This window comes from Microcebus murinus, chromosome 2 (genome assembly GCF_040939455.1).
Source record: "Microcebus murinus isolate Inina chromosome 2, M.murinus_Inina_mat1.0, whole genome shotgun sequence".
In the NCBI taxonomy this organism is placed as follows: domain Eukaryota; kingdom Metazoa; phylum Chordata; class Mammalia; order Primates; family Cheirogaleidae; genus Microcebus; species Microcebus murinus.
Genome location: NC_134105.1, coordinates 78,252,428 through 78,272,987, shown reverse-complemented (window position 1 = coordinate 78,272,987; position 20,560 = coordinate 78,252,428). Strand labels below are relative to the sequence as shown.

The 20,560-nt window shown below is 36.5% G+C and overlaps 1 protein-coding gene across 1 annotated transcript in view; it reads left to right on the top strand.

The window, feature by feature from the left end:
• Positions 1–20,560, top strand: part of DPYD (dihydropyrimidine dehydrogenase) — a 796,846-nt gene that overhangs the window by 683,252 nt on the left and 93,034 nt on the right. Inside the window, exon 20 of the mRNA XM_012791012.3 lies at positions 3,277–3,456. Within this exon, the coding sequence (XP_012646466.1) occupies positions 3,277–3,456 (180 nt within the window). The remainder of the gene's footprint in view (positions 1–3,276; positions 3,457–20,560) is intronic.

The window sequence follows — 20,560 nt, the reverse complement described above, 5'->3', positions numbered from 1 at the left end:
TAACATGCGTTACCTCAAAATAGGACATGAAGGGCTTTTGTTTCTGCTTTTTGATTTTGGTTTGTTATTATTCTTACTCATACTGTACAAGTAAGAAGGTAAATTATAATAAAAACATTGACAATTTTTATGCAGTGGTATGGATTTTTCAAAACAATAGCTATATTTTGATTGAAGATAAATTGATCAGATCTTTAAAAAATATGTGTTTGGTTCATGGAATGGTTGGAGAAAAAGATAATTGTAGTGACATTAAAACAGTTTTTCCTCTGTTGATGTCTATATCTAAGTCACATTAGATTGTGTGGTCATGAATTCTGGTGCCACCACTTTCTAACCATGTGGCCTGGAGCAAGTCATTTAACTTCCCTAAGATTCACTTTCCTCATTTGTAAAATAGGGCTAAAAAATTACACCTACCTCTTCAAGTTATTTCCAGAACTAAATAATATAATATATTACAGAGTGCTTAACAGAGTGCCTGGCCCATAAGAAGAGCTCGCATCATTTTTAGACATTCATTATTTTCTCATCACATTATCATTCAGCCAATTTTGACAGAAATTTAATACACAAAAGTTATTCTGTCCTGTTCTGAAATGTAAAATGACTACATTCCCCTAAAACATAATTATTTTCATTCTTTTAAAAAGAAAAGATAAAACCCTGTAATCCATACCTCTATCTCTCCTCTCTCATACAAGAGCCAAACTTCTTATAAGAGCCATCTTTTCTCTGTATCTTCAGTTCTCTCTTTTTTTTTTTTTGGCATATTATGGGGGTTCAGATTTTAAGGTTTCAATAAATGCCCATTCCCTCCCTCCCCCCACAAGTCTGAGTCTCCAGCATGACCATCCCCCAGATGGTGCACATCTCACTCATTATATATGTATATACCCGCCCCCCTCCCACCTGCCCAATACCCTATTACTGTAGTTCCTTTGTGTCCACTTAGGTGCTGCTCAGTTAATACCAATTTGCTGGTGAGTATATATGGTGCTTGTTTTTCCATTCTTGGGAAACTTCACTTAATAGTATGGGTTCCAGCTCTAACCAGGAAAATATAAGATGTGCTATATCACCGTTGTTTCTTAGAGCTGAATAGTACTCCATGGTTGTAACTTCAGTTCTTTATCCTTCATCCTTCATGCATTCCTCAACCCACCACAAAAACAAAAACAAACAAACAAAAACCTAAAACTGGCTCCTATTGGTGAGCTTATGCCCTATCAATGCAAACATAAGTAGTATCTTTCTGATTGCTAAGTCCAGTGGTCACTTTTCAGCTCTGATGTCACTGATCTTTCTGCAGTGCTTGGGTTAACTCTCTTGGACCTCTTCTGCTTGGTGTCCTTCATGATCTTCTTCCTTAGCCTTCCTTTAAGTGCTGACATTCCCAGAATTTCACACTTGTCATTCTTTTATATACACATCATGGAATCACTACAACTTCTTGCTGAGAACTCCTAGAGGTGGTTTTTTTCTCCCCGGGCTCTCACTCTAGACCATTCCTTATTCTGGAACCTCTTTGTTTTCAATAAATTCTCTCAACCAACCTAACAACCACTAGGTATCAGATAGTAAGGTAGGCACAAGGATTATAATAAAATTTTATTTAATCAAAGACCCAGAAAGCTTTAAGAGTCTTTAAAATAGAATCTTTTGTATTCTTTTATTTTAATTTCCTTCATTTTCATTCATGGATGACATGATTTTTGTTATTGGCTGCCATTGCCAGGTATTCTGATATATACTTGTTATTTAATATCTGGGAAAATGAGATAGAAAAATGAGTTTTAGTAAAGTAAGTTTTATTTGGATGGTTGTTTCATTGGATGAATTTGAAATATAAATTAGGAAGGATGTATAATTCCATGTTGTAAATTTTGAATTTAATGTTGGGCCATCTGGGTGAAAAGGTTTTACTAGCAGTTGTTCATGAGTCCCTGTAGTCTACATATGGTGTCAGAATTGGAGGGATATCTTTGTATTGAAATAGTCAACCTAGATGTGGTTATCTAAATCCACGTTTGTCAAGCTCTCACTCAAATCCTAACCACAGTCACAGAATCCTAAGTATATTTTTAGTGGAATGATCCTAATTCCTCTGATTCAATATTCCTTTATTTCAGAATTTTTTTGTCTCTTTTCTGACATATGGTCACCCACATTCAAAAATCTCTTCTTAATTATCATTTATTCAACATACATTTGTTGATAGCAGAATAAAAGACAAAACCCTGTGCTGGTCACTGAGGATATAATATAGTAACCAAGATAAATGTGGTTCTTCTCTCTTGAAGTTTTAGGCTAATTGGGCATTGAGTTGGGGATCATGTAATGATGTAATAATTCAAAGTCAAAGATATTCAAGTAAAAGAAAGCTGGAATCTGGTAACCTATTTTGGGCTTCTAGAGGCCTCTCTGAAGTGGGGACATATACTGTGAAAGTGAGGAGTGGTTGGTAGTTAGCCATGCGTAGTGGGGAAAAGGCTTCTAGGCAGTGAGAAGGTCTTGTGAAAAGGCCTTAAGGCAAAGAAAGAATGTGGCAAATTTGAAGAAAAGAAGAAAGATCTGGGGGACTGGAGCAGAGAGAACAACAAAGAGAACAATAGCAGATGATGAGGAAAAATAGAGGCAGGGGCAAATGACCATTGAATTTAATGAATGAGGACACTCCAGCCTCAGTTTGACCACCCCAGGCGTGAGAACTACCTGCCGGCAGCACACCCAGTAGAGGGAAAAGGAGAGAGTTAGAATGTCTTTTCTTTCTTTTTTTTTTTCTTGTTGGTATTTTTATTTCTTTTTTTTTCAAATTTTTTTTATTTCATCATATTATGAGGGTACAAATGTTGTTAAGGTTACATATATTGCCCTTGCCTCCTCTCCCTCCTCGAGAATGTCTTTTCTTACATTGTGCCAAATATGACTCTGAAAATTAAACCTGTTTGTTTTCATTTTTAACAGCTATACTGAGGTATATCTGACATACAGTCAACTGTACATATTTACAGTGTACAACTTAGTGAGTTTTGAAATGTGTATTTACCTGTGAAACCAGCAACTTTATGAAAATATTCCCCATCCCCGAAAGTTTCCATGTCCCTTTGCGGTACCCCTGCCCTGCTACCCACATCCCCAGGCAGCAGTTGATCTGTTCATGCCTTGAACAGTGCCTGGCATGTAACACAAATATTTGTTGAATCAAAGAAAAGCGAATGCATTTGGAGAAGTAGCTTTTGGCTGACATTTGGTTGGTGGCTTCGTCTTTCCTAGGTCTGCAGTGCTATTCAGAATCAGGATTTCACTGTGATCGAAGACTACTGCACTGGCCTCAAAGCCCTGCTTTATCTGAAAAGCATCGAAGAACTCCAAGATTGGGATGGGCAGAGTCCAGCTACTGTGAGTCACCAGAAAGGGAAACCAGTTCCACGTATTCCTGAACTCGTGGGAAAGGTACGTGCCCACCTCTCCTGTGTTCTGCTTGAGAATGGCTCCTTGGTCCGTTTCTATTTCAGATCTTGTTTGCCTCGCCACGTTCCTCCTAACAGAGGAAGCACAGCGCCTGTTGTTTGTGATTTCTGCAGTAGAATCATTCTGAAGGAGGCTTGATTACAGCTGTATGATGGGCCTGTGAGTTACCTTTTTATAAAACCAATATAACACAAGGTCACATGAAAGAAAAAGATTGAAGTTTGTAGTGTAAAGTGCCTCCAAATCCTTGCTTACTGTGATGATGACTGGCATTCTTTCCAGTGGGATGCTGCAGATTTCTTTATTCTTTAACAAGCTCTGGAAATTATAACATTACCTTTCTATTTTCAAGACAATCAAATCACTAGAGTCCTGAATAATATGATGAAGTTTTTAAAATTAAAATCTAATCAGTATCTTTTGTAACCGCTTCTGCTGTGTGGTTAAACCTGGGCTCAAAAGGTTATGTCCCAACTTTCTCACTAACTGCTATTTTTCAAGAAATATACACTACATTTACATTTTGTATAATACAGTGATTTTAGCAACTCTTTTCTAAAACAACATTCAGCATTTCGCCTTTGTGTTTCCTTTGTATTATTCTAAATAGACAACCATTGTCAGAAGACATTTCTTGAGCCCTGAATGAGGGGAGGAAAAAATTATAATTCTTAGTCTTTTCAGCTTGTCACTACATCAATAATTAACTTTAAAAAAAAAGAGAGAGAGGCAGTATAAAAAGATTCTTTAGGGAAGCATTTAATAATTCAAATGAATCTTAACTTGAAATAGGTCACATGAAAAAGAATGGAAAACAAAAACCCTGGGTATTCTGCCTTGGACGACTGGGTTAGGGACTCAGAAATAATAAGGGAAACATCATATAACTGGCTTATATTTGGCTAGTTTTAGTAGAAAATATTACTGTCCCTCTCCTAACAGCCAAAAATGAAGACTCCTTGAAGAATAATGTATATGATTGCAAGTCCAGTAATGAAAATGAAAAGGAGGAAAGAAATAAAATCTTACAATGTGGGTTCCAGGAAAATATCATGATGAATGGCTCCGTGAGTGGCAATCAAACAGAAAGGCTGTGACATTAATATTTATAATATTATAATTAGCAATACAGTGCCTAAGCGGCATTATTAGTGTAACTAATCATATTATCATAAACTGAGTCTGCAGTATTTAGACAGTGAGTGTTCTTGCCTTTATCAATGACCATCAATATCCTAAGGTTGTTTATAAATAAAAAAAAATTTACAAATGACTTTACACTCATTCAGTGTAACTATCTCAAGGAAATTATTTCTGACATGATAGTTTATGACCATCTACAAAACCATTGTCTCAAATTCCGGTGGTTGCCATGTAAGCTGAGATGTAAGTAACCACATTGCTTGCACTGTAATATTTTGTCTTTAAAGGACTTTCACACTCATTTCAAAACTTACATATTCAAATAGAAGACGAATAATGATGGGGACACTTGTGTCAATGACATAAGTGAAAATCGATTTGCTAATAGTTTGAATCTAGATTCAGACTTTATTTTGTTAAGCCCCTCTTCATCAAAATCATATGTATAATTCAGCATTATCACTTGTTTTTAAAAAAGATAAAAAGATCTTGCCTATGTGATTATATTAGTGATTTATTTCTCAACACTAAGTTGAGGAACAAGCAGATGGTCTGGTAATAGATTTGTGCTTTTGGATTCTCCACTGAAGGCTGACACGACTAAAACAATAGGTGAATATCCCCTTAGATTAATATCTTTAGTGGTGAATCAAAGTGCCCTGGATCCAGGGTACAGGTGGCTTCCTAATTGTTCCTTCTTAGTGTTGCTGGTGTGTGTGTGTGTGTGTCTTTGAAAACAACTCATATTGTGCTTTTGTTAGCTAAAGAATAGTCTGTTGCTCCTTACAGTGTTTTCATACAATAGGGAAAATGAGAGATGTAGACCGTTTTTAGAAAGACACTCCAAAAGTAGCTGGTTTCTTTAGGCAGAAAAAATTTTGTTTGGAAAGTACAATTAGTGCTCTACTTTATCTTTAGCTAGTAGGTCAGACTAGAATAAATTAAAGTAGATGTTTAGGAGAAAACTAATTACAGTGCAGTGTTGAATGATGGAGAGAAAATGAAGCTTTGGCTATTGAAACAAGGATTTGGCCAAGTCAGTCATGTTATCTCTCAAGTAACTAAAATAGTTAAAATGTTCTCCTTATGCTTACCTCACTTATTAATTGATGAAACTCTCTAAGCAATGTTTCTTTAGGTGACTTCCAAAGGGCAGGAAGTTGGATGTCTGTAGTCTTATGGTGCAAGTTATTTAAATCTGTGCCTGCAAGAGGAGGGCAAATTCCTGGGAAGAGCAACCATCAGCTTTGTCACACCACAGAGCTGTTGATCTCAAACTACTGGTGCTTAAAAACCATGCAGCATGTCTGTGAGAAATGTAGGGTCCCAGGTCCCGTCCCATCGATCCTGATTCAATGGGTCAGAGATGCTCTGGGAATCTGCTTTTTAACCTCACAGTTCTGAGGGACAGATCCAAAGATCTGCTTTGCCAAAAGGAATGAAAAAGAGGTAGCAAATGAAAAATGAGAGATTGAAAAGTTTAGCAATGAGCAGAACACAGGCTTCTCTTGATGGAGAAAGCTGGCAATAAATGATTGTGAGCTAGAAGAGAAATGAATCAGAAAGAGAGGCAAGAGAGGAAGCCAGAGGAGTGTCACACTGGGTTCTGAATAGCCAGGGTTGAGAATACCCAATGAGAAACCTGAGTATAGGATAGCAGTGTAAGTGGTATAGGACTAGCAGAGTTGAGAGTAAGACTGCTAGGTTTATATGATGCTTCGCTACTTACTAGCCAGGCAACTTGGGCAAGTTACTTAATCTCTGTAAATCTGCTTCTAAAACTGTACAATGAAAATAATCACAATACAGTTCCACAGTCCCTCATTAACAATTCTGAAACCCAAAAAGTGCTGAAACCAAATCATTTCACATAACTCATTTGGCAGAAAACCTGACCTGAACTGATGTGAGGCTATTTATGATCTTTATTCATTCCTCTAAGAGAATATTTCAGTGTTTACTACAGAGAAACTAATATGTTTGATTCCAGGTTGCTACCCCAGACCTTGCTGGGGCCAGAGGTGGGAGTGTTTGGTAAAATAAGGTATATGTACCATTTGACTTTTCTAAGATCCAAAAAACAATTCTGAATTGATACATCTGGTTCCAGGAATTTTTAATAAGGAATTATGAAGAATACCTAAATGAAAATATAAGTGCAAATATAACTTTATCCAGAAATTCTTCTATAGAGTTGGAGGCAAAGTATATACTGTAGTGCTATTAAAAAATAAAATATTAGTATATGGCATATTTTAGGTTTGCAAAATAAGGATTTTGTTGAGATTACTTGTTTGAGAAATATGAAAGAAATTGGACACTCCAATATTTATTGGAACAGCAAATTTTGCAATTGGAAATAATGGAAGGAAATGTCTTCACTGTTCTGTGCTAAGGATGAGAGTGGAATGACTAAGCAAGAGTCTTGAAAGAGAAACAGCAGAGGCCAAAATTATTCATCACGGGGGTCTGCATGCATTCTCACATGCTGTGAGCTACATCTGGAATGGCCTTCCATTTCTCAAGCATCACTTGCTCTTTGAGCCATTCTCTGACCCCAACCGTAGAATTAATTTCTTTCTCTTTTTGAACCTCAGTTGCAACAAGTATCACATAGCATTTGAATTTTTATATATCTGTTTCCCCTACTAGGCAGTAAGCTCACTTTCTTATTCATCTTTGTATCCCAATTCTTTGGACATGTACTGATACACAGTAAGGGCTTAATAAACATTGGTTGAATAAGTGAATGAATGAATGAATGAATGAATCAACATTGTAAGAAAACAGCTCAGTGGTAACATTAAGAATTAGTTGTCACTTGACTTATCAAGCAGTTACTTCTTTCATTACATAAGGAATGAAAACAATGTAAAAAGAAAGAAACAAATTTCAAACTTAAAGTCCCTTTTAGTGTATGAATCTAGTGTAGGAAAATGAGATGGAAAGAAACCAGAATAGAAAGAGTGAGGTAGGCAGGTGAGAAACCTCTGTGCCTTCTTGAGTTGGCAAAGCATGCCTGGGTTATAAGCTTCTTGAGGGCCTAGATCACACACTGTGCCTCAGTGCCTAACACAATGTCTACCATGTAGGAGCAATGAAATGGTGGCTGAATTGCTCAGTAAATATATTGATCGATCACTATTTTATTTTAAGATCTATCTTATTAATAAATATAAATTTCTTTATGAAGCCATCTGTGACTCTATTTCTTTCCCTCCCGGAAAGTCAAATCAGAATGACTCCTTTCTGTTTTCCTGTAACCTATTGTTCATATAACCAATATTGCAAGTATAATATTACATTATCTTTTACTTACATGTCTTCTTGTGCATCATTGCAGCTCATTATGAACATTTTGAAAGAAAGATCATGTCTTATTTATACTTGAGTTTTCAAGCACTTAGCACAGTGCTACATGTTTATAGAATTAAATTGCACAAACTTTCTGTGGTGTCCTTATTTGGGAAGAAATAAGAAAGCCAATTTATAATTAAAATTCCATCTAGGCCCTTCCAGGAATAGTAGTCGTTTTAGAAGAAAAGAGTAAATGTGCCAAATTACTGTACTTTCAGTAGGTATTAAAACATGATGAAATACATATCAGCATATTAATAAGTGAACACAATCTGTGCTCATTATTGGTCATTAAATATGAAATGTCCGATTTAGAATCAAAAGTTTCATTTATTATATCTCAAACAAGAAGCAGTACAATTAATCAAAGTATGTGCCTAAACTATCGACACAGTTTTGTCATCTTAATGGTAGCTTGCTTATGCCAGCAACAAAGAAGCCTGCAGAGCAAGTGGCAATGAAATATGTGAAAGGCACTTTCCATAACTTGTTGAGAATTGAATCTTTTGCCTAGCAAGAAGTGGTCCAAAGCCTGGAAGAACTGGTAGTGTCTTGGTGCAAGTTCTGGTGAATATGGTGGATAACTGAGAGTGCCCAAGTTCAGCGTTGTCACACAGCGTTGTTTGTGTGACATGTGGTCCAGCATTGGCTTGCAAGAAGATTGGCCTGTTTCTGTTGCTCAGTCTGGGCTGAGTATTCACAAGCATCCTCCTCATTTCATCCAGCTGTTGCAGTGGACATCCACTGTAACCAACTGACCAGAATTCATGAAGCCGTGGTGGATAATACCAGTGCTGGACCACCAAACAGACACCATTAGCTGTTTGTGATGAATATTCTTCGGTTTTGGACTGTGTTTTGGCACTTCACCTTTATCCAGCCATTGTGCTGAATTCTTGAAATTGTCAAAAAGAATCCATTTTTCATCACACACAACAATATGGTGTAGAAATGGTTCACCTTTACGTCTAGACAGTAAAGAAAGGCAAGCTTCAAGATAATTTCTCTTCTGACACTCGTTGAATTCATGGGGAAGCCATCTATCCAGCTTCTTTACCTTGCCAATTTGTTTCAAATGGTCCAATGTTGCTAATTCACACATAGGTTGAGATGGATTCTCTTCCACTACAGTTTTCAGCTCATCATTATCCACCTTGGTCTCAGGTCACCTATGTGGCTCATTTTTATAATTAAATCACCAGAACAGAACTTATCAAGCCATCAACGTACTGTGCATTGATTAACCACATCCTTCCCAAATTATTGTTGATATTTTGAGCTCTTTGTGCTAAGTTCCACGAAGGAACTCATATGTGAAAATAACCCAAATTTTTTACTTATCCATGGTTTCTCAAAAGTTGCTCTAAAAAAACTTTGAAAGATAATCATAAGCCAAACCATGCATTTGAAAGACTGAGGATTACCTTAGCAATAAAAATAAAACAAGTGTCAAAGTGAAATGTCAGAGATATCAACTATCTAACTTAGTACTTAAGGAAACTGGACACTTCATACTTCATAACCTAATAAAAACTTTCATTAGAATAAAATCTGAAATGCTATCATTGCCATGGTGTTTGTATAACAACTCTGAAAACAAGGCTTTATTTTGATGATAGAAACCAAAATTGTATCCATGTGACCAGATGCATCATTCTCAGTTATTTTAAAGCCAAAAATAACATAATTCACTAATAGAAGGAAACTTCCTAAGTCTGATAAAGGACATCCACAAAAAAATCCATAGCTACTATTATACTTAATGTTACAGGATAAATTATTTTCTCTTAAGATTGAGAGATGGGCAAGAATCCACTCTTTCTATTTCTATTCAATATTGTACTAGAGGTCCTACCCACTACAGCAAGAATATAAAAAGAAATAAATGATATCTAGATTGGAAAGGAAGGGCTTAAACTATCTTTATTTGCAGATGGTAAGATTGTGTACATGGAAAATCTTAACCTATAAATACACTATTGAAATAAATGAATTTAGCAAAGTTTCATGATATAAAAATAATATACAAAAATCGTTATTTCTATATAAAACAATAACAGTGTGACAATAAACAATGGAAAATTAAATTTGAAATGCTATTTACAATAGCATCTAAACCCTACAAAAAACTTATGAATAAATTAAAATATATGCAATATCTACACACTGAAAACTACAAAGAATTGCTGAGGAAAAATCAAAAAATTAAATCAATGGCAAGATATGTTACAATATCATTTCTCCCTAAATTGATCTGTACATAGATAATTATCCCAATCAAAATCCCAACATGTGTTTTTGTAAAGTTAACAAACTGATTCTAAGATTTACATTGGAATTCAAAGGAACTAAAATAGCCAAAACAATCTTGAAAAAGAAGAACAAAGTTAGAGGATTTGTACTATCTGCCTTCAAGATTTTCTATAAATCTACAGTAATCAAGCAAGTGTGTTTTGGTGTCAGGATAGACAAATAGATCAATGGAACAGATAGAAGGTCCAGAAATAGACCCACACATACACACTCAATTGATTTTTGACAAAGGTACAAACGTAATCCAATGGAGAAAGGAAAATCCTTTTAAAAAATGGTACTGCAATTAATGGACACCCATATTTTTAAAAATGAACCTAATACCTACCTCATGCAGGACACAAAAAATTTAAATATATCATATGTATAAAAGTAAAAGGTAAGACTATAATACTTCAGGGCACTTTTAGGTTCACAGCAAAATTGAGCAAAAGGCATACACCCCCTGCCACCAGACTATAATTTTTTAAAAGAAAACATAAATAAATATCTTCATGACCTACATGCAAGAAAACATTTGTTGGACAGGATATAAAAAGCATTAACCATATAAGAAAAAAATGATAATTTTTCTTTATCACAATTAACTTCTGCTTATCAAAAATACAGTTAAGAAAATGAAAACTCAAGTCACAGAATGGGAGAAAATATCCATTTACTTATATCACACGAAGAACTTATGACCCAAGTAAATGCATATAATACTTTCAAAATATAAACTGGAATACTTAGAAATAATTCAATTTTATCAGTGATAATATAGAATTTAACAATGCAAAACCTATAATGAGAACCTGGCAGTAGCCTCTTGCTGCTTACTCTCATCTATCTACAATAACCTTTTATTTTTCATTTTTATTTATTTATTTATACTTTTTATTCTCTAATGACCATTTTGGAGCTAACCCAGGAAAGGGGAAAAGGGAGGGAGATGGAAGCCATTTTTCTTCAAGTTCATTTTATGGCTCTGTTTTCTGCATCCCTATTATCTTCCCCGAGTGCAGCTTTATCCCTACAGTTATTTTCCCTGGGACTGCCAGATGGTTACATTATATTGTTAGAAAAGTTCCAGATGACATTTACATTTCTATCAGTTACTTAGGTAATGACTGAAATAGAAAACATTATTACTGAGGTCAATTTCTCTTCCTGTAGCCCAATTTCATGAAGCTAAATATTTTTTATTGTTTTAGTTCATTTCATAGGACATGGGGGGATGGGGGGGCACCAGTCCCTGAAAGTTCAAACTTCCCAAAATTACTAGATCAGAGTGTACTGCATAGATGTTATGGGGGCTTAATATACATCTCGAAAGACCATCAGATGATTTGAGGACATCTTAAGCAGAATCCCGGAAGGACAAGTATCCTGTTAGAATAAGACAAACACCTGTTTTGTAAATGGTGGTTATTCCTGCTTAGAACGAAAATTTTGGATAAGATTTGGTAGCCCCATCTTGTAGTTCTGAGCTTCTGATCATCTCACCAGCATGTAATGATCCCTCTAAGGAGTCTATGTGGTGTAGTGAAAAGAACACAACAAAGAAGAAAAAGTGTTTGAAATCCAGCAGGTCTGGCTTTAAATCCAGACATGGTGTCTTCCTAGTGGGTGAACTTGGGCCAGCTACAACAATCCTGTAGTCTTCCATTTCCATAAAGGCAAATTGAGATAATGATATCTATTTCACAGGTACTCTGTAAAGATTGGAAATCATATATGTAAAGTGCATAGCATGTGGTAGGCAATCAGTTCTATAATCAATTATTATAACTATTTGTAACATGAAAATTGATAGATAGATGATAGATATTTTGGGAGTAATACTGGATCTATGATACATCTATATCCAAAATATGTGGATAATATTGGGGTTAATATAGACATTTGAGCAATACTTTATGAGATAATTTTTCCTCTCTTTGTGTAGATTTTTCATTATTTTTTAAGTTATCTTGACCTTCTATTGATAACGTGATGTTACTACATTCATTTTGTTTGATCTGGTCAAAAGCTACCATCTTTGTCCTTTGAAGCACCTCCTTTCACAAAAGCTTCTAAATGACTCAGAAGTATTCACTTTTCAGGTAAAATGGAGATAAATTAGTTAATTTGAGGTTTAGGCAATAAATTTTTAGGAAGGGTCCATCATTATTCCTAAGATAGTCAGAAGGGAGGAGCTTGACGCTGTTGCCAAATCAGAAGTTAACGATGCCTGAATTTCACATAAACTGTTAGAGGAGATGGTGACAGGAGTCCCTCATGTTATGGGAAGAGGTAGTTTCTCATTACTTATAAGCAGAATACTTTGTAAGGCCTTTAAAGCCTTCCCAGCTAGGTTTCTCCCATCCCAGGGGTAAGTGAGTTCATTTCACAGAGCAACTGTAATCAGTTGGTAGTCTCTGGCGGGAGCCCTGTGGAGAGCAGACTTGTGATGCAAAGCCAAGCCCAGCAGAGGTGTGTGATCAATTATCAATGCCTGCACGGGCATAGTATTACAAAACATGGCCTTCCACTTCTGCATCTGAGTGTGGAACACTGACAGGTCACCTGGTCCAGGAATTTGGGCAGCAATGTGCTTTTGAATTGGTAACCACTGCAGCTGCCTTATTGCAGTCCACCATTACATGCCTGCAATAAAATGTAAACCATGCAATATTTTCATTGTTTTGCCATTCTCCCATCAGTTCCTTTCCTTCGTCCATCATGCTTATAAAAATCATGACTCCCCATTTCTCCTTACGACATAAAATTGATATCTAATTGTCTAAGCACAAATGTAATTATTTCTTTTGTCACATTCATGAAAGTAAGTGGTTAACTATAATTCCTCATAGTTCATCAAATATAACTGCTTTAATCAGAATACACCTTACTAATATTAATTATATAATTAGAACATATATAAAAGTGCTTTTCTTCTTCAACACAACTTACCCACATTAATTTGATTTTACTTTTGAAGCATGAAAAAAAATTAGGATTTTTCTTGTTCTGGGTAGAGATTGAGGATTTAAAAAGAAACCATTACTATAAGCATGTAAGTTAAAATTTGAATTCAAATTCTAGCCTTGAATTCAAGCCATACTCTTCCTCCTATGAACACTACAAAATCAGTGGACATTTACAGCAAACCAGTTAGCTTTGTACCTAATCCTGATTTTATATAGTAAAGCAAAATATCTCTCTGTAATTCTGAGCTATGCCCCTGAGACTCTTCCTGACAAAAACATGTATTTGTTAAATCTCCAGTTAAGCCCATCTCCCCACTTGAATAAAGGGAGTATTATATTGAAGATATAATTTTCTGGTAATTATAGGAGTCAAAGGAGGCATTTTGATAATGTAAAGAATCAACAAAAATGATAATTATATTGAGCTTTATACCCATGTATCCTCATTTAAAATTTGAGGAAAAAAAATAAAATATCTTCTTTTTGAAATAAAAATGGGGGAATTTTATTTACCAAAAGAAGGAAAAAGAAAAATCAAACAAAGCAAACCATAATTGAATTCATTTTTTAGCTTCAAAATGAGACAGATCATAATTCCTATTGAACAGCTTTACAAAAACCCTGGAAGCCTGAGGAGAATAGGCCAGGATATCTTCAATCATGCCGAATAATTGACAATCTTAAATTTAACCAAATCAGTTTAGATATCCAGATGAAATATCCATCCCCTTCCCTTTTCTTCTTAGAAACCTGATTACTCTATTTGGTTCCCAGTGTTGATCTAGTTAACCACCTAATTCCCAAATATCCACTCTATTTTATGCTGTCTAGTCTTGGAAAGCAATCTTATTAGTGTCTCAAATCCAAACACTATAGTAGTTCTGTGCTTCATAGTCACAGGTGACCTCTCAAAATGTGTCTAAGAAGATGTGACTACAACTCGCACAGAGAATGTGACTAATGCTGCACAGAGAATCCTTTGATTTGAAGCTTCAGGCACTGCTTGTGAAGTTGCCTCCTAGACTGGAAGTACCCTGCAGCCTTCGCTCCCAGCCCCTCACACCATGCTGTGGATTGTTTCACTGTCAAGACTGTGTCTTTTGAAGATTTGTTGCCATACATCTTTAAAGCATTTCACTTGTCTTCCTTGCTTATCAATTTTACCCCATTTCATCTCCAGCTATAGAGACTTTTCTAGGTCTTGTGCCAGCAGTTAGTCTCTTCATCTGCCCAGTCCAGCTGAGCTGAAGAATGTCACCATCACTTCAGGGCTGTCAATCTGGTCATCTTTCAGACCCTAAATGTTACCAAGTCTTTCTTTCCATTTAATGCAGGTCCCAAGTGAACCAAACTTCTAAAAGTAAATATATGGCATTTGTGAGAATCCAATCTTCTTAGGACAATAAAATTATTCCAGTACTGCTATCTACAGTCTTCACTGAGATAGAGATCCAGCCTGCAAGGCCACTTGACTTGTCATGCCTTTGGTGTTAGTGGTAGGCATTGTGAGTGCTCACTAAGATTTCCTGTTCCTTGTCTCTTTGTGGTTTATAGGAGAAGTAACCCTCTCTGCCCCTTGGATGTTCCATATGACTAAGTGACTTACTTTAGTCAATGAAATGTGAGCAAAATGTGGTATGTGACTCTTTGGGTGGAAGCATTTAAGAACAAGCACTCAATTCTCCCTACTTCCTTCTTCTGCCGTGATGAACACTGAAGTCTCAGGTTGAGATGGTGGCAGCATAAAATGCCTGGCCTGCATTGCCGAGATACTTCACACAGCATGGCCAGAGACTCAATAGACTTTTTGTGAGTGAGAGATGAACTTGTATTTTGTTAACCCACTGAAATTTCCGGGTTGATTATTACATAGTACAACCGGCCTGTGAAGACTAATACAGAATTCTAGAAAATTTATAACTGTTGCCAGAGGGGTGGATGGCGCTTGAGCCCTATGAAAAATTATTAACTGGAAAAGCTCATCTTTGGTGTTCTTCACTTCCTTTTCTGCACCCTTTCCCATGCACTGGCAGCTTGTACCATATACAGTTTCCCATTGTACCACTCTGCTTGTGGTCTGATCTCTTGTCAAAGTGCTCAAGGCCATGACAGGCAGCCTTTCTTTCCAAACCCCATAGCTAAAATGTTTACTCCCCTATCGTGCCTATGCTATGGTCTGAACATTCGTGTCCCCAGCATTCTTATGTTGGAATCCTAACCCCCTCGGTGATGCTATTAGCAAGTAGGGCCTTTGGGAGGCAATGGACTTAGTGTCCTTATAAAATTGGCCCCGTAGAGACCCCTTCCTCCTTCTACTATATGAAGCTATGGTGACAAGGTGCTGTCTATTAGAAAACAGACCCTCACCAGACACCAAATCTGCACCTTGATGTTGAACTTCCCAGCCTCCGGAACAGGGAGAAATAAATACTGTATTTTTTTTTTTTTTTTTTTTTTTTTGAGACGGAGTCTTGCTCTGTTGCCCGGGCTAGAATGCCATGGCATCAGCCTAGCTCACAGCAACCTCAAACTCCTGGGCTCAAGCAATCCTGCTGCCTCAGCCTCCTGAGTAGCTGGGACTATGGGCATGCGCCACCATGCCCGACTAATTTTTTCTATATATTTTTATTTGGTCAATTAATTTCTTTCTATTTATAGTAGAGACAGGGTTGCTCTTGCTCAGGCTGGTTTCAAAGTCCTGACCTTGAGTGATCTGCCCGCCTCAGCCTCCCAGAGTGCTAGGATTACAGGCGTGAGCCACCACGCCGGGCCCTGCTGTATTTTTTTTATGAACAGACTAAGACAGACTGATTCTAAATGTGTTACTAGCAGGATATCCAGCAATCAGCATAATCCAACTGAGGAAACCAGGCAGACTGTGTGCCTCACTGGTGGCTTCTTTCCTGTTAGCAATAAGCCTTGGGCAATGAACACACTTTCTCTTAGCCCCTGTTTCCTGATCCAAAAACATGGGATAATAATATATATCTCATAGGATTGTCAAGAGAAATAAATAACAGTCCCATTTCTTCTTCTCTTCATAGTCCAGGTTCTAGAAAACATCATCTCTACTTACTCTTATTCTTCCTTGCTTTTTTATCTTCAACCAGTCAAAATTAGATTTCTGCCCACACCCACTCCCAAATTCATTGAAACTGCTCTTGCTAAATTTATCAATGATTTGTTGATCACCAAATCCAGTAGGCATTTCCCAGTCTTCATTTTATTCAATTTGTATTACATTCAACAATTGACCACTCCTTCATACCTGAAATTTCTTCTTCGATTTTGTAACCACTATCTTCTCCTGATTTCTCTCTTACATTTTTCAAGCAAACAATTGTTAGTACATAGTATGTGTCAGGTATTATAGATGCAAATATTAATAATAAGATAACTGTGCCCTTAAAGGATCACAGACTAGTGTGGAAATTAGACAATTAAAAGTTATTTAAACTATAGTGTGAGTACTGCAATGATATAGAGATATGCTTAGGATAGTGTGTGTGAAGGGGCCTTTGAGAATATTTTTCAGAATAATCTAAAACTTAAAATTTAGTAGGAGTGGGAGGAATACTACAGGCTGAGGTAGAAAGCATGGCAAAGACCTGGAGATAAACAACATTTCTGTATATAAAGAGAACCTTCTTCTTGGAATTAATCTTCTGGGTCACCCCCCCATACACATACATACATTTTTTTTTTTAATTCCTTAAATGCTGGTGTTCCCCTGTCCTGTCTCTGGCTTTCATGTTGCCGTATGTTCATCCAACCCATGAAACCAATTTCACTCTCCTTGTAATCTTCCAAATCTGTACTCTCACCAAAGACCTCCCTCTGGACCCTGCACACCCATAGATTCAGCTTTCTGGTGGACTTTGCTACCCAGTAGCCCAGTTCAGTGCTCTTCCTGCAACCTCTGAATAAAACAACAGTAGTAATTATCCCTGACAATTATATAAGCACTTTATAATTTACGAAGCACTTTGGCATACATTATCTCACCAGCTGCTTCCTTAATGTAATAGCAGCAGTGGGCAAAAAAATGGTGTCACTGCCGACAGCTCTTTTCTGACCTCGGTCTCCCAGCCCCACCTACTGAAAACATGAGAGCAGCTGGATGAGAGCTGATTAGAGGCTGGAAGCTGACCTTGCGTGGGGACCAGGGGAGTGTGACAGCAGTAGTTGCCACCTCCACCTTCTCCATCTCCGTAGGGGCAATAGAGCAAGCCAGAGGTTTCGTGGCAGAATGTGGAAGGCTGCGCAGAGCAGCAAGGCTTCTCACGGTCCACCTGAGCACAGGCTGACAGTGGCAGGCGTCAACTCGTGGGAGGTTAAGCGCTTATCCTCTTCTCCCCCTACTTTTCTGATTTCTCATTTCTTCCACGCATTAACTATCATTTTCAAAGTTTCAGTGGGTTAATTAAATTCTTCTAGTGTTGATGCTAAGAAAGCTGAAACATTTTCAACTGAGATTGACACTACTCAAGACATAGGCTTCACTGATGTTTGTTCAGTAACACTACAATATGTCACAGGATTGCTGAGAGAACATCTGAGAGCTATAATGAGCTAAAAGTCAAGTACAGGGGAAAATGTGTTCCAGACTGCTGCAGATGTTCTCAAATCAAATCATATTTCTGTGAAATGCCATATAGAATATTCAGCTGTTGAAAAATGTAACATGAAAGGACAGTTCAATTGATTTGCACTGTGTTTAAAAAATTTATTTAGCCTAAATTATATGAAATGTGGGGTTTTTTTTCCCCCACTATTGAATCAATTAATAAGAGATGCATTTGATTCTAATGAGCTTCAAGGATGATTTTTCTGGGCTAAAAGGACTGCATTAACTGGATTAGGTAGGAGTGAAGGCCTAAAAAGTTGGCAGTTGAATAAGGGAAACAAGGTAGAGCTGAAGGAGAGACATTCTAGAGACAAACTCCCTTGCTTTTATTCTTCCTTTATTCCTTTGGCACAAAAATGGAGCAGACCTCTGTTGAATTAATTCACCAACATCTGACAAATCTATCTGTGATGCCATGTTGATTCTGACCTGGTTCGTTCTGACCCTCCTGAGAAACCCGAAGGCAGCTTAGCAGGAGGAGGTCAAGGATATATTTTGGTAGAGGCATCTTTTGTCATCATCAGCTTATATTCCATCACACAGGTGGTCCTGCACATCATCATAGTTTTGTTAATCTGGCCTATGATTAGGAATAGTAGCCTCTTAAATAAAGGGTGGTACTGGATAAGAACTGACAACCTAGATAAAGAAAAAGAGAAAAATGCTTAGGTGACATTAGAAAGTGCAGGAGAAGACTACAACAAGATAATACTTCACACCCACTAGAATGGCTAAATTTCAAAGGACTCACAACATTAAATGTTGGCAAGGATATGGAACAACTGGAAATCTCATACATTACTAATGGTTGTGCAAAATGGTACAACTACTATGGAAAACTCTTCAGTAATTTTTTATAAGACTCAACAATTCTTCTCCTGGGTATTTATCCAAGAGAAACAAAAACACATATCTATAAAGTTTTGAAATAGATAAATCTCAAAAACATGTTAAAGTAAAGAAGCCATACACAAAAGAGTACTTACTAAATAATTTTATTTATGTGGAGTTCTAATGTTATTAGAGATCAGAACAACGGTAAGGAAAGTTTGACTAGAAGGAGGCACAAGGGAATTTTGTGGAGTGATATTTTTATACTATACCTTGATTGGCGAGATAGTTTCATGGATGTATATATATTTCTCTAAACTCTAACTGTATTCTTAAAATCTGTGCATTTTTCTTTGTGTAAATATACATAAATACATTAAATTATTTTTTTAAAAGAAAAACAAACTCACTTTCAAAGAAACTAGAGGAGATAAGCATTTGGTAATATTTCTAGGGACAAAATAAGACATATAAGATTACTAAAGACATTTTTTTTATGCTCAAATTACTTTTAATCAAGTAGGCTTCGGGTACTAAAAACCTTTATGAAGTTAACCATAGAAAAAGAATAACTGGTACCTTGATAAAAATCTTGGCTGGAAACTGGCTTAGAGAAAATGGATGACTGGGGGCATAAACAAATGTATTTCCCTCTGCCAACTCACCAGCAGCTGGGTATAGAATTGGAATACTTGAGGCCTTTCACATCAGGGAGGCTGGCTAGGACTTAGAAATGGAGAAGAGGCACATCTGGCTCCTTAAGGAGTAGTGTGGGTACCGGATGTGGCCTTGCAATTCAAATGAGAAGCTGCTTCTTAGAGATGGAAAATTTGATTAGGTCTTTAGGTAGGCCTTCAACTTGCTTTGCTTTGTAGGATCAGCCAGTGCCTGCAGCCTCTGTTAACAAAAGCTGACCTTGCCTGAGGCCAAAGCTTCCAGAACAGAACCTTAAATTGATTGCTGATAGAGTGTTACATGCAGGGCTGGGCTCTTTTGCCCTAAAGTTCTACCCACCCTTACACAAACAAACCCAGTGGGAAATTTGTCTGGAAATTTTAAACCAAAAACATTTCTAATGTTTTAATATATGCATTGACATTTTGTCTTATAATAGCATTATTATTAATGGGTAATAAAATTGTAACATTTATAGAACTGAAGACAAAGCACTTGAGGTTGAATTTCCGTTCAGTGTAAGTACATTTTGTGCATATTGTGGGGCATTAGTATTGCAAATTTGTAGAGAGTCCAAAACTCTGCTTTCATTCTGGTATTTTTGTATTCAAGTTTCTGCTTTTGTATATCCTTATTACCTAAGATGCCTCTCCTAGAAAATTATGACTGGAAACAAGTATCACACATCTTTTCTGAATTCACATAATTTTTGTGGCAGATTTGATTTTTGGTACTAATTAGAATTTATTTTACATATCTCTGCCTAACTCAGAGACTTTTAATTTGAGTTTGGATTTTAACCATTTAAATGTATGTCTATTCACTCAACAAATATTTAATGTCTGTTCCATGCCAGGCATTGTGGTAGATAATTGAGAATGTGTGATGAACAAGGTAAACCCTTTATCACTGAAGGACAATCCATTGTTAAAAAAATGACATGATAGTAATAAACTCTTTAAATGCTTTATGTTACATAATTGTATATACATATATATGTTATATACTATATATACATTTTACGTGTTTGTGTGTGTATCCCATTTTACAAAGGTGAAAACTCAGAGCAAAGAGATTTAGCTATTTAGTAGTGGAAGTAAGATGCAACCCCAATTCTTTTTACTGTAAAAACTGTGCCCTTAACTACTTACCTACCCTTCCTTCCAACACAACTGCTATTACAGTATCA